The sequence below is a fragment of the Sminthopsis crassicaudata genome, chromosome 6, assembly GCF_048593235.1.
Source record: "Sminthopsis crassicaudata isolate SCR6 chromosome 6, ASM4859323v1, whole genome shotgun sequence".
NCBI classification, from domain to species: domain Eukaryota; kingdom Metazoa; phylum Chordata; class Mammalia; order Dasyuromorphia; family Dasyuridae; genus Sminthopsis; species Sminthopsis crassicaudata.
In genome coordinates, this window is record NC_133622.1 from 165,434,077 (window position 1) to 165,458,294 (window position 24,218).

Below are 24,218 nucleotides of genomic sequence, written 5' to 3' on the forward strand. Positions count from 1 at the left end.
GCAAACAAGTTCAATGCTTAGATTCACGTGGTAATTCCATGGCACACTGGATAGAGGGCAGGCATGGGGTGAGGAAGAATGAAAGGGAATCTTGTCTCATACACTTAAAAGCTCTGTTACTCTGGACAAGTCATTTGACTCTGATTTGCCTCAGTTTCCTGATCTGTAAAATGGGGGTTGATAACAATAGCACCTAGGCAAATAGATGGTGGAATTGAGAGAGTGCTGAGCATGGAAGATAGGAAAATCCGAGTTCAAATCTGATCTCAGACATTAGCTATGTGATCCTAAACAAGTCACTTCACCCTGCCTGCCTCAGTTTCCTCATCTTTAACAGGAAGTAGAGAAGGAAACAGCAAACTAATTCAGTATCTTTGCTAAGTGAACCCCAAAGCACGTCACATAGAGTTGGACATGACTGCAATGACTGAACAAAAAACAATAATCATACCTACCTCTTAAGGCTGTTGTAAGGTTAAGAGGAGATAATATTTGTAAAGCACTTTGCAAACAATGAAGTGCTCCAAAAATGCTAGCTATTATTTTTCATATGCTGAAAATGTATAATGTGAAATACTCATTTTCAAAGATCCATCCTAACAATAAAAAGAGACAGGCCAAAAATAAAGGAAGATCTCCCAGGACATCATTTTAAGTGAAGTATAAGAAATGGGGAAAACTCTTGCAGGGTGATCTGGAAGCTTTTCCTTCCTATTTACCGTGGGGTTTAGGGCTGGATCTGTGATTTCACTGGAACTCCTGAACGAAGAAACTCCCTCTACTAATGCAGTTAGCCTCTTTCTCTGAAAGATGTGGTCTTAGAGAACTGTTTACAGCCCAGGGAAGTTAAGACAGAGCCAATATATGTGTCAGGAGTCGAGGGACTATCCTGACTTCTAGGTCAGCTCACTACTTACTATCCCAAATTGCCTTCCATTATATAGATGCTTTCTATTTCTTTATACAGTTAAGATCACATACCCACAAGCAATTACAAAACTAGGGGTAAAAGTAACTATAATTAAAATAGCAAATAAATTTCACATCCATAACAAAGGAAAATCTGAAAGAGAATGTAAAAAAGGAGAAGAGATAACTTCTTGTATCTCATATCTACCCAAGAGTGCTGTCCCCAACTTCTGAGCTGGACAAAGCCTGCCAGGGACCCACCTTTGTGGTCAATACCCAACTCTGTCTCCCGTTGGGCCTCTCGGACCAAGTCCTCACCTGGCAGTTTCTTTCCACTCCATCTCCTGCCCATCCACCGCCAGGAGCTCATCCAATTCGGTGAAGAGCTGGGGGGGCGCCGGACTGTCATCATCCTCCCCCAGGATGAAGCGGATTCGCTCAGCTGCGGGGGAGACTGCAGAAGTAAAAATACTACGGTTAAAGACTGGCTGGATAACCTGGAAGACCAAAGAACTATGACTGCGAGATCTTCTTCTTTCCCCAAAGCTGTTAAGTCTCCCTTTGGTGTCCTCCTTGGACATCTTTTCCCCTCCTCTTTGTTCCTTATTTCCTTGATTCTCACTTGATTCCCTACTCTTTTCCACTTTAAGCCTGAAATAACTCAAACTCTAACTTATCTTGAGCTCTTCAGAAAGGCAGATCCCAGCTACGATTTGGTCTGCAACAAGTGAGAAAGGACCTTTAGCCCCCAGTTCAGTTGAAGGCGGCCTACCCTTCCTCCCCTCCCTACTTTCCCACCTCATGAATTTTTCTTAATTGTTTGATAGAAAACTCAGCTGAGCCAATCACTTCTTCATTCAGCGGTGGGAGGGAACAAGGCAACATCCTAATGATTAGTTCCCCACCACCACCACTTCTGTGTGCTGCCTGGAACCAGCACTCTAACTGGCTCATGGCCACCGTAACTGGCCAACTGCAAGGGTGGTGAAGGAATATTTAACAAACTCTGGCCTCTTCTTTACATGGAAGCAGTGCCCCCAAAATGTTTAGTCAGGCCTCAGTGCACTTGGAAAACAAGCCCAAGTAAAATATTGTACACCTGAGTCAAAGAAAACTCATTTCCCAACATGCTCAAACCCATAATTGGATGCCCTACCAGCTCCTTTTGACCCCTTCTTTTGAAAATTGTGTAATGAAAAATTAACTGGAATTTTCCTCAAGTCCTGGGATTTAGGAGTTATTCTGTCTCCAAGGGCACTAAGAAATGTGCCTGCAAGTTGGATATGTCCAAAAATTCAGAATGGCCAGTGGAACACATATCATGCTGAGTGGGTGCTAAATTGCTCACATGTTTCACAGCATATGTACTCATCTAAAAACATAAATTCCTATAATTCACAAACTAAACCAATGAAAAAACTAATGCTTTAGAACACCAGAAGATGCTCTACATCTTGAACAGTAATGTCAAGCTTAACCAGAAACAGAGAGCATTAAACAATACATAAGGATCCCTGTAAGAAGCATTAGAAAACCACAAATTCACATTATCCAGGTTGCATTGTATTTTTATTTATTTTATTTAAAATTTCCCAATTACATTTTACTCGAGTTCTGACCAACCTCAAGTTTTGCCAAAGGGTTTGATACCTCTGCTGTAGAGAATATATAGGAAAACAGGGGCAAGAATGATATATGTTGAGAAGTCAAAGTAGGAGATTTTACAATATGCATTAATGAAACAAGTATTCATATAGTTTAAAAAAAGATCCTAGAGCCTTCAAAGAACCTAAAAGTAAATAAAATGTTTGGAGATCATATGGAATAATATAAAATGAACAGAGGAGATAATGATAATAATAATAGCTAGTATTTATAAAGTGTTTATTATGTACCAAGTACTATGCTAGATACTATTATTATCCCTATTTTACAGATGAAGAAACTGAGGCAAACAGGTTAAGTGACTTGCCCAAAATCATATATCTAGTGGGTGTCTGAGTCTGAATTCTAATTCAGTTCTTCCTGACTCTTGGTCTAGTGTGATCAAGTATCACTTCTGTACCATGGACTGTGTGACCCTGAACAAATCCTGTAACTTCTCAGTAGTGCTAAGAAATTCACTAGGATGATAAATTTTAATACAAAAGAGTATTTCCTCACCATAAGCTTCCTCCCCCAATTAAATTATGTCTGATCCAAAGAAAGAAAGAGAGAAAGGAAGGAAGGGAGGAAGGAAGGAAGGAAGGAAGGAAGGAAGGAAAGAAGGAAAGAAGGAAGGAAGGAAGGAAGGAAGGAAGGAAGGAAGGAAGGAAGGAAGGAAGGAAGGAAGGAAGGAAGGAAGGAAGGAAGGAAGGAAGGAAGGAAGGAAGGAAGGAAGGAAGGAAGGAAGGAAGGAAGGAAGGAAGGAAAGAAAGAAAAACTGAGGAATGGAGGAAAGGAAGAGGGAAGGAAGATTAAAATGTAATTGGAAAATAGTTGACAAAATAAATAAAAATGAAATAAAACACAGCTAATATGTAGGGCAGAGTGATGCTGTGGATAGAGTGCTGGCCCTGGAGTTAGGAAGACTCATCTTCCTGAGTTGAAATCTGACCTCAGACCCTTACATGCTGTATGACCTTGAGTAAGTCACTTAACACTGTTTGCCTCCATTTCCTCATTTTTAAATTGAGTTAGAGAAGGAAACGGCAAAACAGTCCAGTGTCTTTGCCAAGAAAACCCCATATGGAGTCACAGAGTCAGTCACAAGTGAAACTTGCTGAGGCAAACAGAGTTGAGTGACTTGCTCAGGGTCATACAACTAGTAAGTGTCTGAAGCCAGATCAGAACTCCAAGCTGGCCCTCAATCCACAAAGCTACCCAGCTGCACTTGAACAGTAGCAACAAAATATTAACATGTGGTTTCCTAAGCAAGCATATGGTCTGGAAGAATCTATCTTTAAGTGATTCGGTGACTCTTTTTCTATTTGAGTTTGACAAACTGATTGTGGATGGGGAAAGGGAATAAGCATTTATATAGCACCTACTGTGTGCCAAGTTCTGCAAATATTTTGTTTGATCTTCATTTCCTATAATAAGTAACTGTTTTTTTCTATCAACACAGAAATCCAGATTAAAAGGAAGGACAAAAGAGGAAATGTCTCCTTTCTTTCCATACACTCATGGGCACAAGTAAGGGCAGCCTTACCTCTCTGGTGTTTGATAGAACCATAGCCTCCATATTTCAATATTCTTGATGTTACCAAACAAAATTCATCTCTCTAAGAGGTTCATGACAGTATAAGACTCTACCAACATCTATTAGATCCACAACAGCCTTTTTGAGGACAAATTCCAAAGTGATAGAGCTGTCTTCAGGGCTTTTATCCCCCAGAAAGCTGCTTTTCTTCAGGTCCTTTCTTCTTGTCCTCTCCTCAAAGTTCCCAGATTTAGAAGTTCTAAGACACATTTTGGCACTGTAATTAAAGCTACATATCCTCATTGCTCCTAATTTCCTTTAATCTTCACATTGATCCTCATTTTTCTTGTCAAGGTCTACCCTCTGCTTGGGACTTCTTATTTAGTTGTAACCAGAGTCTATTTCCCCCCATACCTTTATGTCAGGTGATGCTTTGACCCTAATGTTAAGGAAGATTCTTCAAAGACAAGTTTTAACATATAACCCACCCAAGAGATCTGAGAGAAAACCCATGCATAGTGTCTTCAGGCTGGGAACAATGGGAAAACTAAGGCAAGGAAAAGGAAGAAGCTTTGTAGATCCCTCATTGCATAATGTTCAGCAAAAAAGTAGTCACTTACTCAGTTCTCTGCCAGCAATTTAGTGATACAGTGAGAGGAGCATTGTCCTTGAAGTGAGGAAGACCTGAATTCAAATCCTGCATATGACTATGAACTTGAGTAAGTCATCTCCCAGCCTCAGTTTCCTCATGTATAACAATGATAATACCACCTAATTATTTTTATAGAGAACTCACATAAGGAAAGCATTGACAAGGTGGTCAGCAAAGCAATACAAGAACACTCTCAAGAACTTGATCAATGACAAGGGAGACACTGGTGTTCCCAGTATGGCACACCCTCATCAGAGATGTGCTCTACAAACAAAGCAGAATTGAATTATTCCAGAAGAAATGCAATTTGCACAAAACTAGAGAAGCTATCCCAAATGTTCATACAATTTGTGTTCGACCTGTGGCAGAGCACTCCAAGCTCATATTAGAAGGTGAGCAAGTTCCTCATGGAAGGTTCCCCATGAAGCAATCCAAAAACCCAGATCTCCCCAAGTCCGCCCATCCCCCTCTTCTTTAGTGGCAAGCTTGTTTTTGGCCTTGAGGGGGGAAAATCAGAAATTCAACATGCATGCAGTAGAAAGAAAACAGTATTTACTGTGCAACCATTTACCAAATTATATAAAAAGCAGAGTCTGTCTGGCTAACGTAGCATCCTTTATCAGTACAGGAAGCCTGGCAGAGTAAAGCTAAGTAATGGCTATAATCAGGCTTAACTTGTTTTACTCTGCCCTGCCCATCATGCTTAGCAATGAAAGAGATGATCGTGGTCCAGAGCACAGAGTATTGGAGGGGTTGGAGATCTACCTGGAGGGTCATCCTGGGAAAATGGTAATTTTGTGTGGAGAGCCAAGAAATAGGATATGTTTGATGGGAGTTGTCAGAGATCATCACAGGGTTCTGAGCTCCAATGAACTTTCAAAACCAGCTGATCCTGACAGAGAAAAGTAAGATCAACAGAGAGGTTTCATGACCTGCCTAAGCCCAAGTAGGATGTGAATCTAGGCTTTTTCATGCTAAATCCATAGTTCTTCCTTCTATGTCAAGTATGTCTTCTTCACCTATAATGCAACATCCCATGACTCAAACACTCTGCCTATACACCTATATCCCTTATTTTGCTTGGCTTCCTTCAAGACTCAGCTCAAATACTATCTACTTCAAAAGGTTTCCTGGTCCTTCCCGCAGCTAATGCCTTTGCCTCTCAGATCTCTTCCTATTTACTCCACATATGAATTAGGCATTTATGAAATGCTTACTATATACAAAGCACTGAAGCTAAAAGAGAACACAACAAAGGCAGACTGTCCTAGTCTCAAGAAGCTCATGTGCTAATGAGGAAGATAGCACATCAGCACACAATTGCAAATCAGATGGCAAAGTCCCATGATTCTCAGGGTGCAGTGACAAATCAAATGGCAAAATCTCTCCTTTAATGTCATTATTCAATGACATGAATCCCATGGTTCTTGGGTTCATTAACATCCCCTGGTATGATTCAAGCAGCCAGAAGGAATGTAGGGGTCATCAATAAACTAAATAATGCTAAGCCATTATCAGTGACCCACATAATGTCTCTTGAGAGCATCAAGTTTGGAGTTAGCACCAAATTGATGGGCAGACATAATAATCAGATTGTATTTCACAAGGACATTGCAAAATAGAGACAAAAATAGTTCAATAAGGAAAAGAGTGCATCAGAAGGTGATTTATATATATATATATATATATATATATATATATATATATATATATAATATATATTTAAATCTAGAGATTACTGCAGATGATCAATGATCAGCAGTCAACAATGTAATACAGTTCAATTCAAATCAGTCTTACTGTGTCAACCCTTAGTTTGGGTGTTGGGAATACAAAGACCAAATCTAAATAGTTTCTACTTTCTGAGTGGTATTTTATTGGGGAGTAACTAGTGAGGAATAGGAGGAAAAGATATAAATGCACAGAGAGGCAGCTAAGTGGCACAATGGATAGAGCACTAGACCTGGTGTCAGAGAGACCTAAATTCAAATCTAGGTATGATGGTAAATATTTAACCATCAGCCCTCTTCATCTGCATATGACTGTTTTCTCCCAACAAAACAATAAGTGAAGCCCTGGTGTGTAGCACTGGAGATTTCCAAAGTACAAAATGCTCACACTGAAAATTTAACAATAAGCTGTCTCAAGCAGGTTCAAATTGACTTCAATATACCTTTGGTTCCAATCTTGCCTCAAACACTTGCCAGATGTGTAACTCTAGGGAGATATCTTAATCTCTATCTGCTTAGTTTCCTAATCTGTAAAATATAAGATTGTTGTGAGGATAATGTAAGATAATATTTGTAAAGTGATTTTCAAACCTGAAAATACTCTATAAATGCTAGTTATTGTTATCACAGGATGTTCCAAAATCTTGGTGCAATATTAAGCTATGAATGCTTCTATGTCTATGCAAACTAGCCTGTAGGACAGGCTAAACAATAAGCATTTTGGAGATTCTAAACACATTCACTATTTAATAATAATAATAAACAATAAGCATTTTGGAGATTCTAAACACAGTCACTATTTAATAATAATAATAAACAATAAGCATTTTGGAGATTCTAAACACAGTCACTATTTCCCAGATGCTCTAGGTCAAAGCTCCAGAGTTACCATGGACTCTATCTTTTTATTTCCCCTCTATCAGTGTACTACTCTTGTCCATTCTTCTTTCAAAATATACCTTTGGTTCAAATCCTGCCTCAAACCTTTGCCAGATGGGGAATTATCTTAATCTCGTTCATCCTCTGCCTTTTCATGACCATTCTAGCTCAGACTCTCATCATCTCCTCTCTAGCCTAGATACTCATAGCCTCAAGCTTGAAATAGCACAGCAGCTTCATAACTGGCCTTAAAGCCATTCCCAGTCCCAGGGTAATTTTCTTAAGACAATTTCATCATATCAAGACATCCCAGGATTTTCCTTGACCTACAGGATAAAGTTTAATCTTCCTATCTTACAGCCCAAGAACGAGGGCTTCTGTTCTTTAGTCCTTTGATCTTTCCTGTTTTAGGTAAAGGAAATTAAAGATGGTTATGACTTTGTGACCTTTGAAAGGTCAGGACTGTGAGCCACCAGTCTAGCAGCTAGATTCCATGCTAGGATTTGCCAGACCCCAGAGAGTGCATTGTAAAGTCCTAAGCTGCTTTCCTGACTAAGTATAGCAATAGTATAGATGATGGCATTTGACAGTAAGAAGTGAATTTAACTGGGGGATTGCAATGTAGAAACTGGTTTATATCAGTTCTTCCCAGGGACTGAGATAGTAGAAGTCCCAGGAGAATATATCCCCTGAGTGTTGAGGGAAATGTTTGGGCATCTGTTTTTGTGTAAACCTGCAAAGTAAAGATTTCTTTGGAAAAACTTAAAAAAATAAACTTGCTAGCCTTGCATTTAGGTCACTACATAATTGGGCCCTGCCTTACTCATATTGTCTCCAGCTATTCTTCAACATGAATCCTCCACTCTAACCAGGCATTTTTGATGTCTTCTGAAAAAACTTCTATCTATTCCTAGTTTCAGGTTGCTCATAAGCCTTTCTGAAAGATCCTTCTCCTCCAGTTCCTACACATACTGAACAAACATCTTATATACCTCTTCCCCACCATGAAATCCTGAGTTCAAATCCAGCTTAAGACAATTACTAGTCACTTAACCACTGTCTGCCTCCGCTTTTTCAAATGGAAAATGGAAATGAAAATAGCACCTACTTCATAGGGTTGTTCTTAAAATAGTTGATATATATTTGAGATAATATTTGTAAAGCATGTCATAAGGCACTTAATAAATGTTTATACCTTTTCTTTCTCCTTCTCATTGCAGTCTATTGTGAGCTTTCCTTTCTCTGGAACTTTATACCTCTTCCTATTTGTACCACTTACCTTGTCCTAAATCATATCCTTCAATTAACTGTTACTTAACTTGGATGTCCCCAGTTTCCTGGTAGGTTAGGAGGTCCTGATGGGATGATTTAAGATTCCCTCTAAGTCCCTTATGCAGAAATATGTACATAATAGGTATTCCATCCTTTGTGAATGAATGAATCAATTTCAAATGAACATTGAACATTTCTAGGTACATAAAAGCACAACTATGGAAAAACAGAGCTTCTACAAAGTTTAACACCATCTCTAGCAAATAGTAAGTGCTAATTACTGTTGAATTAGACTTCCAAAGTAGAAATTTACATCTTAAATGTCAGATTTTAAGAGGGATATTCTGCAAGAGCCCTTAAGAACAGCACCTTCTAAGATTTTGTGAATGGAAAGCTAGGAATCAACAAAATACTTATTGTTTATTATATGAATTTAATTGAGACCACATCAAAATAATGTATCTTAGGCTAAGATAAGCAACTCAAGAGAGAGTTATCTGGTGGTCTTGTTTGGTGCCTTCCTGCTGAGAGGTGATCTCCTTTATTCTGCTTATATCTTATATCTTAAATTCTCTCTCATTCTCTCTCATTCTCTCTCATTCTCTCTCTCTCTCTCTCTCTCTCTCTCTCTCTCTCTCTCTCTCTCTCTCTCTCTCTCTCTCTCTCTCTCTCTCTCTCTCTCTGGTTGTATCCTTCATTAGAATGTCAGTTCTTTGCATTCTTCGCCTTTCTTGTAGTCTCACATATGTACATGTCTTTGCCTTTCTTTGGATTCCCACTACTTAACATAGTGTCTGGCACATAGAAATCGTTTAATAAATGCTGATGGACTAGTCAAAGATAATTATCTTACCACCCTTATGGTTGCCTATAATGGTACAAAGAACCATAAAACATGATTCCTGCCCCCAGAGAATAAACAATCTATTAAGGAGCTAAAACAATAACCTGCAAAAACTGGAAGAAAAACACTAGAGATGGACAACACTTCAGCATCCAAAGACAGGACGTGTTTGTATAAAGCAAATTGAAAGGGAATTCCAAAGAGGGAGAATACAAAGCGATGCATGCAATAGTTTAAATAGAAGGTTGATGGCATATTTAGCTTATTATTGCTAACATCCATTTGTGAATGTGTCCTTTTATTTCTGAAGGAGGAAACATCCAACTGCAGCTGCCCCAAAGGCTACCCATCAATAAGAGATAATGAGTATAATGAACAATTCCTGCCTAGCAGGAGCCTGGGAGCTGGTAGGGATGTTTACATGCATATGGCAGGCAAACCAGGCAAATGAGGGCTCCTGGGAGTGGAGGTTTTCCATTTAAGAATCTTGGACCACCGTTTTAGAAAAATGACAAAACAAAATGAAATGGAACGGAAAAATTATATATGCTATACATATATATGTCATTTATATGTGTGTGTATGTGTATATAGGTGTATATATAATGTATATATATGTAATACACATATACACCCACATCAATGAAACTCTTATCCCCCCACCTTCTATTCACATTATTTATATATGTGAATGTGTATATGCATATATATTTGGTATACATAAAATTAATTGTACCAGGTATCCCAAAAGTTTATTTTGGTTTGAAGCTTTAAATAGATATTAAATATCTTAAAATCTTAATATCTTAAAGACATTAAATAGCTTTAAAATAGCTTTTAAAATGCACTGTATTTTGAGGACACTATTGTTTCTCCTATTAGAATGCAAACTGTTTGAAGGTAAGGATGATGTTTTGGCCCTTTTGGTACCCAAGCAATCATCATAGTGCCTGGCATATAGTAAATTCTTTATAAATATTTCTTGACTTGACTTAACTTCTCTGTGTCTCAGTTTCCACATCTGTAAAATGTAAGGTTTGTACTTAATCTTTAAGGTCCCTTCTAGATGGAAATGTATAATCCTATAATTTCTACAATTTATTTTCAGGGATTATACAAGCATAAACAAAAATAGAGACATTCTTTTTCATCTTATACCCGTATTAAAGATAGAGATTTTATATGTTTATGTGTCCAGTATATGTTTACACATATATGAATTATGTATAGATATATAGGCGTATATGTATGTATATGTAAATATCCTTACTAGATAGAAACAACATTTTCACTTTCTTTAGTAGTGGAAAAAGCACTAATTCTAGAGTCAGATCTGGATGCAAATTTTTCCACTATCACTTACTAGCTACGTAATCCTGTGTTAACCTCTCTGAATCTCAGGTCCCTCATCTGAAAAATGAGGGGTTTGGATTCAATAGCCTTTGTGGTCCCTTCCTGCTGTAAATCCATGATGTTGTGTAGATAGATACAGAGCTGCACATATTTACAATGCCCCCTAAGTATTTACGTCTGATTTCTCATTTAACAAGACAGAATGCAGCTAATTCCTGTCTCTCTGTCATCATCATTGTCATATTAATTACAATATCATGATTTTTCATAGAAATAGAATTCAGAAAGGACACATAAAGGTCATAGAAACCCTTTGCCAGCTTCTAAATTATGTTTACCTATGTCAGATAATGACTATATTCTCCGAATAGAGATAATTATTGCTATACTCTCTGAACAGATAAATCAGGCAATTAATTTTTTTTCAAGTTAGTCAAGACAATAAAACCATTTAACAGCACTTATTAGGGCAGGTAATTTAAATACTACTTAACTTTCCATGTACTAATAAGCTCCCACTCAAGAAACTCTTGTCAGTTACAGCGATTACTCTTAATAAATCATGACAGTGGTACCCAACTTAATAGCATCCATAGCACGAACAGTTGGAAGCACAGTTAGATAACTAACCATCTCCATACCATGCCCCCTGTATTTCAAACCTCTCCTCCAATGAAACCTTGAACTCTGATTCCTGGGAAGCATGGCTCTAAAAGTGAATTTTTACCTTATCTTGCCTGGAGCCAAGCCTCCATACTACTTCCTAATCATCTCCACATCATGATGCTGTACATGTTAGCCCTTCTCTTCTAATTGTCTCTTTGTATTATCTTCTTCTGCCCCTCATTAGAATGTAAGCTCCTTGAAATATTGTCTTGCTTGCTTGTAGTGTATCCTCAGAACTTAGCTCAGTACCTGGCATAATAAGTACTTAATAAATACTCTATCCATACATAGATTCATTCATTTAGCTTTCCACCTATCTATCTATCTACCAGTCTATCTATCATACATGCATCCATTAATCCATCTATCTACACACTTAGTCACCTATCTATCCATCTATCCATCCATCTATCTATCTGTCTACCTAACTACTTATCCATCTACCCATCCAGCTCTGATATTTGGAAGCGTAACTACTTCCTCTACAGATAACAAGAAGCGAAGTAAATTGGCAATATAGGTCTTTGTGGAGCATGTAGAGCAAGTTGTCCGTCATCTTTGTGTCTTCCTTCAACATTTCTAAAATGAAGAAAGTTCTACTTCTTGAACTTCTTGAAGACTGACTTCACTAGAATATTTTGAGTACTGATGAGATAAACACTTAGAACTCTTACAAAACAGGTCAAACTCCATCCTTAAACATTTTCAACCCTTCCCCTTCCAACCTACTCACAGACATGCAGACAGCTTTGAAAAGGGTTTGAACAAAAATTTTAGCCTATGATGTATATATGTATTGTGCATCAAATAAGAAATTCCATGCTCTGTAAGCATATTTGCTTCCTTCTACAATGTTTCCAAGGCAATCATCAAGAAGTATTCTGTGATTATTCTACAATCTAAATAAAACTTACAAGATTCCAGGACACCCTTACAGAGAAACCATTTATACTACTTGTTATTACTGACTCTGCCCTCTGTCCTCAAATTGAGAAAAGATGATCCTAATCTTCAATCAAAAGAATAATACTATAAACCAACTGAGATGCTAGAATTTAAAGGACCTTAACTGTTTTTGTAAAATAGCATGACAAGTATCTATATATCTATGAAACCCTTTTGGTAAGGGATACTAATCTTTTACATTCAGTCTTAGGACTTAGCATTTCTTGCCTTCCATAGTATGTGTTTAAAAATAGGAGAAGTAGCAATAGGAGAAAGAGGGAAAAAAGAAAAGAAAAAGATGAAAGAAGAGGGAAGAAGAAGAAGAAGAAAAAGAAAAAGAGGTGGTGGTAGTGGTGGTGGTAGTAGTAAGAGGAGGAGGAGGAGGAGGAGGAGGAGGAGGAGGAGGAGGAGGAGGAGGAGGAGGAAGAGGAGGAGGAGGAGGAGGAGGAGTGATAGTGATAGTGATAGTAGTGGTAATACTAGAAAACTAGTAATACTGCTGCTGGTGGTGGTGGTGGAAGAAGAAGAGGAAAAAGGATAGATCTCATGGATTAAAAAATTCTTAATTTATTCTATTCTGAGATTTAACAGCTTTTCCTTAGATTTATTAGGGGAGTAGAAGAGAGCAGATTTCCTCTGCCTTTCCCCCTAGCAGCTAAGGTAACTGCTGATACATGTAAGGACTCTCAAGGGCCTGATTTCCTCTTCTCTGTGTGTTTTTTTTTCTTAGAACATGTGACTCAATAGAAATCTAGAGATTTTTCTAGCCTAGAAAAGTTGGAAGTTCTTGAGTACAGCTGTTATTTGCCCAGCAAAAAGCAATCTCTGCAACAACTTTTTTAAAAAGACCACTGTCCAGAGAAAGAAAAATTAACCATGAGTGAATTGCTTTTATGTCTTAGTGTTGAGATAAAAGTGAAAACTCTATTCAGCCATCTCATGAAGAACTTCACATGTGAAGCATTGAAGGGGTGAAAGATTCACTTCCCAACATATTATTACTGGAGTAATTAGTTATGGTTTTGTGTTTTAAATGTATGTCAGTATTCTTCTTATGAATATTTTTAATGTTTTAATTATTTCTTTTTGTGAAAGGAAATAAGTATCTGTTCTATTCTTGATGTAATCTGTATATGGGTACCTTCCTAGAAGGAACCTTGTTAATCCTTCTGGGGAATGAGCTAAAACTAATTATTAAGAGATTTTTTCCCTAGTACTCCAGAATGTAGACATCATGAACCAAATAGTACAGAAAAGCCTAAATCCCTTTTTAGGGTCAAGCTCCACCAAGGCTGAACCTAATCTACTAGAATTCAAAGTAGGGATCCCTTATTGAGGGAAGGCAACAGATTTAAATTTGAATATCGTATTTAGAGAAATAATCCAAATTGACTTCCTTTCCTAATAAAGGGAAGAATGACTAGGGAAACTATAAACATGGAAACCATTGTTTGTTGACAGTTTCAAAAAGCATTAATTCAAAAGGCTCTCTTCCAATAAGTCTTCTATGTGCATATCAAAATAATAATATATGATACCTCAAAAAATTCAACAACAAACATCTTTGCTCCACATCACTCGTACATTGTAGATAAAAGAGAAGACATAAATTCACCATAGGAATGGGTCATTTTGTGGATAATGCCCTGAAAAGTGCAAATTAAGAAGGAATTTTTCTCTAGATGCCAAGGACTGTCCCCACCTCTTTTTTGTGAAAGATGTTGTGCTGATTGTAGCAAGTCATAGACCACTACAGGGTCTCTTCAGTGAAAGTAGTTATCATTACAAAGAGTTTGACCTAATTAATTCAGTAACTCTCAATGTCTCTACATCCTGGAGAACACATTCAAAAAGCAATATTTTAAAATCCTGATAATAATTAATGAGAATGATACATCTCCGTGGGGTTTTCAAAGTGTAATCTCATCACTATCCTATGAGGCAGGTGGGCTCACTATTCTAATTATGATTATTCCCATTTTATAGATGAGAAAACTGAGACTCCTAGAATTTAAGCTACTTGCCCACAATAGTGTCAGAGCCAAAAAATGACATCATTTCAAAGATATTAGATAAGAAGAGTCCAGTCATAACCTATATCAAAATTATCTGTGGATAAAATTAACCTGTGCTTCCCTGGAGATCATCCACTCACCTTTCTCCACCTAAGTGACTAAATCAGTTTGGTGGCTCAGTGGATACAGCTCCAATATTAGGATAACTGCCATGTTACTGTAGTCAATTCTTGGCACAGAGAATAAGAGGCTGAGGCTGGAGACAGGAAGACCTGAATTCAATCTTACTAGCTATGGGACCTTGGGCAAGTCATTTAACCCTATTTATCTCAGTTTCCTCATCTATAAAATGAACTGGAAAAGGAAATAGCAAAACCGCTTTGCCAAGAAAACCCCAAATGGGTTCACAAAGAGTCAGTCACAACTGAACAACAATAAATCAACCAACTTACTATGCTTGTGTAAGCCTCCTCTGGTTTATCTAAAAGGGCTTATCCCAGTTTTAGTCATTCTGAGATTAGTTTGCCATATCCATAAAACAACTGATTGGAAAACCATACACATTAAAGAAGAAAAATCAAGTAACTGTCTCACAGGAATTGGGTCATAAGGTGATAGAGAACTATTTCTTCCTGGACATGGGAGAAAATTAAGCATCAATCAGAAAGGGAGAAACAACTGCAAGACAGCAAGCTTCTTCTATAAAATCGAAAAATCCCCTAGCCTCTAAGTAGCACAGCAATCATTTGAGCTTGCTTTAATCTCCCATTTCCCAATCCATTTATTTTTGTTCTGATAGAGCTACCCACGGTAAGGCATGGATGATGAATCATTCTGCTAGAAGGGAACACATCAGCATTTTCTCCAAGTTCCACTTGGGCCAATTATCAGTATAATTTATACCTTGAGGTTGCTAATGTCAGACTCGATTCCCATCAACATTTAAAAAAAAAAAAAAAACTTTAAGGTTCTCAAAATAAACTATACAGACTTACTTTCACACATCCTAGGCCTGCCTCTTATATAAAACTGCTAAATTTACAATTCCAATTACAGGACAACTGCTACGCCAAAACAATCAATTAGACGGCATCAGAAACAGATAGATAGATGGCATGAGGGTCAGGAAGATCTGAGTTCCAATTCAGCTTTATACATGTACTAGCTGTGTTTTCTTGCCTGTAGAAATCATTTAATTTCTGCCTACCATAGTTCTCTTAACTGTAATATATTATGCAATGTAATAATATATAATAGTGTAATAATAACAATAGTAGCTATCTCCCAGGTGTTATGAGATAATTTGTAAAACAATGAAAAAAGTGCTTTCCTTCTTTTCTTTCTCCTTTCCTTCCTTCCTTCCTTTTTTCTTTCCTTTCTTCCTCCCTTCTTTCTTTCTTTCTTCCCTCCCTCCCTTCCTCTTTTCCTTCCTTCCTTCCATCTTTCCTAACCATGAAGGATACTCTTGCCAGAAAATATTCTTACAAACGGCACAAGAATATCAACACCCCAACATGATAGTTCATACCTAGAAATATGATTAGGACCTTCTGATCTCCTTCCCATAACATAGAAAATTTCATCAGCTTCCTCAAGGTGGTAATACTAACCATCTTTTAGAGTTGGAGTTCTTAACCATAAGGTCCATCTTTTAAAAATGGAAAGTATTTCAATATAATTGGTTTACTTTGTAATCTTCAGAGTTGATCTATATCTATTAATAACAGTCTGGGGAAGGGTCCATAGGTTTTATCAGACTGCCAGAAGGATTTGTCTCTCTCTCTCTCTCTCTCTCTCTCTCTCTCTCTCTCTCTCTCTCTCTCTCTCTCACACACACACACACACACACACACACACACACACACACACACACACACACAGAGTTTTAAAAGCCTGTTTTCATGCCCATAGATTTTATTTGAAAAATGGTACCTTAGCACAGGATGGGTCAGGGAAAGAATTAGGGAGACGGCACCATGGGAACCTTGGGTGATAATAATAAGTACAGCCAGTATTATAAAATTTACACATCACTCTGTATATATTATCTCATTTGTTCTTCATAAATGAAACAAGTACTATTATTATCTCCATTTTAGAGATGAGAAATCTGAGGGTCCAATGACTTAATTGATTTAGGCCAGGGTAATGTAACTACTAAGTATCTGAGGCAGAATTTAAGCACAGGTCTTCATGACTGCAAATCCAATTCTCTCTCTGCTATGTTTTCAAGCTGTATCTTAATCAATAATGGATCAATAAACATTTGTTAAGTGTCTACTATGTACCTGGCACTGTGCTAAATGCTGAGGCTACAAAAAGAGGCAAAAATCAGCCCCTGCCCTCAAGGAGCTTACAATCAAATTGACAACATGCACATAAATATATACAAAGCAAGCCAGATAAAGAATAGCTAGGAATTAATTAAAAGCAGGAAGGCAGTGGAATTGGTGATGGGGACAAGGGGGTTGGAGAAATCTTCCTATAAAAGGTGGGCTTTAACTGGGATTTATAGGAAATTAGGCAGGTCAGTATTGCTATCAGTAGTGCTGATTCTGGAGTTGTAAATTTAGCGGCCTTATGTAACAAGTGAGATTTTGATTCTTCCCAGAAATGGTAACACTTGAGGAGTATAATTTTCTAACCATTTATAGTAGCAGAATGAATACCAGTCAGTGATCACCCTGAATAAAGCTCTTGTACCTTTTTGTCCTGATAACAGGAAACATAAGGAAAGGAATCAAGGCCTAGACTTACAAGCAGGAAGGCCTGAGTTCAAAAACTACCCCAAACAATTTCCAATTATATGACCTTTGGCAATATACTCAACTTCAATTTTCTCATCTATAAAATGGGGATAATCCTAGCACCTGCCTCCCAGGGTTGTCAGAAGGGGAAAAAAATAAGAAAACTGCAAAGCACTTAGTTCAGTACCTGGCATATAGTAGGCATTTAAGAAATGCTTGTCCCTCCTGCTACAAGTTATTTTCCTAATAACAAAAGGTAGGTAGTACAAACATTACTATTGACTCAATTTTGCAGCTGTTAAAACTGAGGCGCTGAGACCACACAGCACCAGAGCCAGGATCAAAATCACTCTCTGTCTAATGTCCTTTCCTTGAAGCCATCTTTTCTCTCATTCAAATTTAACTAATTTCTAATCTCTCTCTATTTAATTAAACTATCTCCTAAGAACACAATTATGCTGGAGTTCCTTGCATCAAGTCTCTCCTAGGCCAAGTCATACTCTATCCAATTGACCAAGCACTGATCTGAATCCCAGTGACTATCCAGTACCTCTTCATTCACATACAAATACTTTTCTCATTGAAAGCACTCTACAACCTACCACCAGTCTACCTTTCCAGGTTTATTGTGACCTACTGCCCTTCAAACTCATTCTTGTCCAGCAGAAGGAAAGAAGGAAGAAGGGAGGGAAGGAAGGAAGGAAGGAAGGAAGGAAGGAAGGAAGGAAGGAAGGAAGGAAGGAAGGAAGGAAGGAAGGAAGGAAGGAAGGAAGGAAGGAAGGAAGGAAGGAAGAAAGGAAGGAAGGAAGGAAGGAAGGAAGGAAGGAAGGAAGGAAGGAAGGAAGGAAGGAAGGAAGGAAGGAAGGAAGGAAGGAAGGAAGGAAGGAAGGGGAAGGAAGGAAGGAAGGAAGAAGGGAGGAAGGAAGGAAGGGAAGGAGGGAGGGAGGAAGGAAATCAATGATCTTAATTTGCTCATGTCTAGGGAGAAACTCCACATACGGGAAGACTCTGCTGCAAATCAGCTAGAAGAACCCCATGTTTCCTGTGGCACAATGGCAAAACAGATGATCATGAATTCTTTAATGGTATTTCACTGATAAAATTCTATCCATTTTGCACATTGCACCATTTGCCTGTATCAAGGACTTTAAATGGCAAACATGGGTTTGGGTTTTTCCAAGTCTTCAATAGCTGTGGCTGCAGGGTCTGCAGCACTTGCAGAGACAATTTCTTAGGTCACATCTCCAGATGTCTCCCTGAATGGTGGCAGCCCGGGCTGGGACACACTGCTATCCTCCTTTAGAACAAGGAGAAGGACTATTTTATCTGTGTGTCTATCGCATAGCCCAGTCCTGAGAACATAGTAAATCCTTAATATTTGTTGATTGAATGTTTGATAAAGTCTCCAAACCCATCCTTGAAAGGCTTCCCCCTTCTCAAGCATTACACTCTGAAAAGTTTTCCTGAGCAAGAGATTTAGTCTTGGGAAAGCCATCTGCTATGAGTTCCAGCGTCTGCTACAGACCACTAGCCAGTAATATACTGAACAAAAAGCCTTTTCAAAACCCTGGTAAGTAAAGTTCTGCCAGAAAGGTCATAACCTTAAGTTCACTTCCGAAAAGCCACCACATTTCAGGATTGTGAGTAACTAAGCAGCTCTGGGAGGCATCTGGGTAGAAGGGGCTTGCTGAACCAGTTTTCAAGCATAAAGGGATCAGTTGAGACTTTAGAGAGGGCTTTGTTGAGTTGTTGTTCCTGCTGCTATTGTTTTTTCCTCAAGCAAAGTGGTCTCATTTGTTATGGAAATAAATTTCCTACAAAGCTGTGCCCATGGTTAACCCGTGGAATGCTTGCAGAAAACTTGTTCAGAAAAAGTGTTTGGACACCTCCAGCAGCCTCCCTCCAATTCGGGACACTGTTGGGAGCATGCTGAGCATTCTGAAAACCCAGAGGAAGAGCCACAGATACCCAAAAAAAAAAAAAAAAAAAAGCGTCCCATTAACACTAAAGCCTTCTGCCACAGTTCTTTTTGATCAATGATTTATCTCTGATGTATTGAGAAATTGACACGCAGCATTATGGGATACCTGTAAACCCAACAAAGTCAGGGCAGGCCTTGATTCAAAGGAAATGCATTATTAAAGAACCCTAATTCTACACAGGCATGGGTCACCAAGCTGAGACAGAGGCGATACTTAATTCTTCCTGGAGCTGTGTGGGGATGTGTGCAGCATAATTATTACCTAATTGCATGTAACAATTCCAACTAATTAAAAAACCAAGCAAAGAGAGTTGGACTTTGGCAGCCAATCTCTTCTCTTCAATCAGTTCTTTCTTTAAGAATCCCATCAAGGTTGAATTGATGTCACTAAGGAAAAAGGTTAGCTGACTTTGTCTGGTTTTGTTACTTTTCTCCCCAGATTCTAGCCCTTTGACCAACATGGTACAATGAGAAAAGCATGGGATTTGAGGTTAAAAAAAAAATCCCAGACAATTAACTGTGTGATATCAGGCACTTTAACCATTTTGACTCTATTCCTTACCTGCAAAATGAGGGGATTGGACTTGATAGTGTTCTCCAGCTCTGGATCTCCTATCCTCCCCTATTAACCCTTTTCATTATGCCCTATGAGACTCCCAACTCTGTCATGACATTTCCTCTTCATCTCGTACCTCTTTGGTCTTTTGACCCTTCTAGAAGGCAGAGTCTCTCCAGCAGAAACTTTCTCTCTGACTACTTTCTCCAATATGGTCTACACCTTTCATTCTCCAAACTTACTGGGCCTTGTGTAAATGATACATACACAAGATATTTCTTCCTCCCCACTTCCATTTCCCATATTCTGTTTCCCTTGGAATCGCTTTATAACTTCTTTTCATTTATGGCTCACCTCCATCCAACTATACCATGCTATACAATCTTAGCTGTAGTGATTGACCTTTTTTTCTCAAGAAGCTCAACACCTAGATCACAATATTGCCTTCCCGTCCTGCCACTACCCTCAAACTCACAGATTTCACTATGGTCCCTTCAAACACGCTGGTATCCCAAGTCAACACCCATGATTTGCTTTAATTTCACCTCTGCTACCTCCAGGAATGTTCTCATTTTAGAGCTTCCCCAATTACCCACAGCAATAGCATCTTCAAGATATTGTGAAACTGTGAAATTTCCTTCTCAATCACACTCTTCTCACCAGCTCATCCTTTTCTTCCCCCTCACTTTGAGCTCAGTCCTTTTTATCTTCTCTCTTCACAGTTTTGACACTAGAGTCGACCAGTTTTACTATACACTGAACTCTTGAATTTCTCACCTTTTGTCTTGCAATTGTTACTGTCCTGACAACCTTTATCCAGGGTTGTTATGAGGCTCAATTAATAATGATATGATGGCTGTACAGAACTTTTCAAACCTTAAGGTTTATATAATGTGCTAATTAGAGGTTGTGATTTTCCCTGGAAAAATCCTTAACTTCTGTCTTCCTTAACTCCCTCATCTGTAAAATGGGGGTAATAATAGAATAGAATACCAAGATTATTGAAAGGATAAAATGAGACAATATTTGTGAAGAGTTTTTGCAAGCCTTGGAGCAGTATTTAAGTGCTTTACTATGCTTATCATTTTTAGTAGGAGCTTAATAGGATTTAAAAATCAATAACATGCTAGAATCTTCTCAATTCAAAGACAACTTGCAATCACTAGAAAAGAAAGCCAAAATATATGGGAGGAGAAGAGGGGGTGGGGGGAGTGGGAGGGGGGGTCAGTCACATAACAGAACATAATAGCTGTCAGTCTGAGGGATTCTCTTTTTGTTAAGTTGTTTTCAGTTATGTCTGATTCATCATGACCCCATTTGGGGGTTTCTTGGCAAAGATACTGGAGGGGGTTACCATCTCCTTCTGTTCATTTTACAGATGAGAAAACTGAGGCAAATAGGGTTACGTGACATGTACAGGGTCATATAGCTCTTAAGTGTCAGAGATCAGATTTAAACACAGGATGAGCAGCCTTCCTGATTCTAAGCCCAAGTGCTGTATCCACCGCCATCTAACTGCCCAGTTATGAGAGTTATAAAGCAAACTCTTCCTTGACTAGCTTGTTGATACTGACTTCACAGTAAAACATGGATTAAATATCATGAAGGGTGAGTGTGAAAGGGTTGCGATCTGCATCCAGAAAAGAAACACAGCACAAATCACTTTAAGTGAAATTAAATAATTACATATACAGTCACATGCACACATTTGTAAATGATACATACACAAGATACTTCAGAATGAAAAAACATATCCTACAATGTAACAGCCAAAAAAAAAAAAAAAAAACCTTTACTATTTAATGTAGACCATCTAAACCTGGAAACCATTTATGGTTTAACAAGCATAAACAGAAATCTCTATTCTGCAATTCTGCCTGGAAAACCTTTGAAATGCCCACTAAGGGTACTTCAGCATCACCTGTCAGCTGCCCAAGGAGACTAACTGACCTCAGCTTGCTTTACATTTTGTTTTTTCTGACCTTACTCATTGTAAACCATGTTAAACAGATGTTTAGAAGAGCATCTCCATATTTGCTGCTCATACACAGTCTCTGCAGCTGTACATTGAAGATGTGCTTGTGCTGAGGCTAATAGTAATAAACCCAAATAGAAATGGAGCCACTAAGCCACAGATAAAAATCCCAGCAGCCTGCAAAAAATGATTTGGTTGTAAAATGTAATATTATCTCTATTTTATTGTATTTTATTTATTTTATCAGATAATTTCCAATTACATTTTAATCTAGTTTGGGAAGCTTTTGGGGTGTTATATGTGTTGTGGGCTCCATGAGGTCCACATGTCATGTGTTTGACACCCCTATTCTAAAGCCTCCCATGGGAGGTTTCCCTTCTCTCCTCAGCATCGATCAACTCAGCTCCAGGTTGAAGGCACTGGCAGATAATGTCACTGTCAGCAGATGACACTGTGTCAAAACAATATGCCAAACCTTACTTTGCTGACACAATTTGGCAAAAACCTGCTCCTGCTTCGATGCTGACATAGATATAATGTGGATTTGGACATCAGTGATTTCAAACAATGAATCACCATGACTTTGGTTTTTTTAGTGAGATTGCCAACATTGCCCTACACACACACACACACACACACACACACACACACACACACACACACACAGAGTCTCTCTCTCTCTCTCTCTCTCTCTCTCTCTCTCTCTCTCTCTCTCTCTCTCTCTCAATTCTTCTTGTTGTCCAAAGCAGGGGGGCATTTTTGCAGCTTTGTCCATGCTTGGTTTCCCATGCAACAGCAAGTGATGACAAAGATTGTAACTTCTCTATTTCACTCCAGACAAGTTTCTCAGCTATCGTGTCAAGCAACACATTGTCCAAGACCCTGATTTTTTTTTGGCAGTAATTTGTTAGATGAAGAGACCTCTTTACAGAACTATAATTTCAAATATGCCTTTGGAATTTAAAATGGCTATTTACTAATCATCAAAACTGACATATATTTGCATATACTCTGAAATATTTTTCTATATTTCTTATTCTTTCACTCTATTATCTCTTTCTCCTCTCTTGTTCTAAAACCTCTTCTCACTCATTTTACATTTCTCTCATTATTATTCTCACTCTTATTTTCTTTTCTTTCTCTTATTCTATATCTGTATGCCTCTACTTTCTTGCTCTCATTTCATCTCTCTCTCTTTATGTATGTATATACACATATAGCATAACTCATGTCTTATAGAGTTCCATGGCAAGATTTAAACAATGAAAGAAATAAAACATCCATTAATCTAGAACAGATAGTAGTAGACTATATTTACATAATACTTAAAAGATTGCAAAGTGTTAAATGGCCATAATCTCATGAGATCATTACAAGAATCCCAGGATACTACAGAGACTAGAATTAGGAAAGGCTTGAGTGACTTGCTCATAGTTACAGATAGGACATATCAGAGGCTCTAAGCCCAGATATGTACTGATGTCAAATCCAAAATTTTTTTCAGTAGTCCATCATTTAGAGGCTGGCACATAACCAGAAAATGAAAGCATGGCTAAGAAAAGGAGGGAAAATCTAACTGGGAAAAACTAGGAAATAGAAACAGAAACAGAACTTATACAATAATTTTAAATTATAGCAAAAAACAAAAAAGTGATAATCACCAAAATCAACTGTTACTAGTTGGGGGGGGGAGAGATGGCAAGAATTAAAAACAAATTTGCTCAATAGCCAAGTGGTGAATAAATCTAAGAATATAAATTATTTGGGAAAGAATTCTCTATTTGACAATTTCTGGGAAAATTAGAAAGTGATTCGATTTTTTTAAAATAAGTTTAAATCAGAATCTTACATCATATATCAAAAGTTCCAAATGGATACTTGGCTTGTCACATGCTTTTTAAAATAAAGACAAATGGATAAAGGTCTCTTTTTCAAATAGGGCTAAGATGAGAGTTCTTAAACAAATAATGGATAGAGAATGATCATCATTATCATTTTAATATAGATATTGTTTCTATGGTTTATTCATTAACTCATTCATAATTCAAAATGTCATTAGTGTGCTTCTATTTAGATCTGTATCTTTTACTTGTGTTTCCATTATTAAGAACTATCTTTATTCTTTTATAGTCTATAAATCACAGTTAATCACCAAGCCTTTCCTGAGGTCCTACTCTGTGCCAGGCACTATGTTAGGCATCAAAAATACAAAGATAAAAATGAAATATTAGGTGAAGTTTAAACTGAGTCTTGAAAAAAATAGGAGATTCTAAGAGAGAGGTAAGATATCCCAAACATGGGAGAACATCCAATGCATAAGCAAAAAGATGAGAGGTGAAAGGGTTTTGTATATGAGTAAGTTACTCTTATGAGATCCTATAGGGCATGAAAATATATTATAATAATAATATATCTTTTAAAATATATTATAATAAGACTGGAGAGATACGCTGGAGCCAGTATGTATCTTTTACAACTAAGGCTAGGGGAAAGGTCTTAGCTAACCAAGGGAT

At 37.8% G+C, this 24,218-nt stretch overlaps 1 protein-coding gene across 2 annotated transcripts in view; it reads right to left on the reverse strand.

The window, feature by feature from the left end:
- Positions 1-24,218, reverse strand: part of SLC4A4 (solute carrier family 4 member 4) — a 379,308-nt gene that overhangs the window by 223,952 nt on the left and 131,138 nt on the right. For both annotated transcript variants that reach the window (XM_074274439.1, XM_074274438.1), the window contains exon 4: positions 1,228-1,363. In XM_074274439.1, the coding sequence (XP_074130540.1) occupies positions 1,228-1,363 (136 nt within the window). The remainder of the gene's footprint in view (positions 1-1,227; positions 1,364-24,218) is intronic.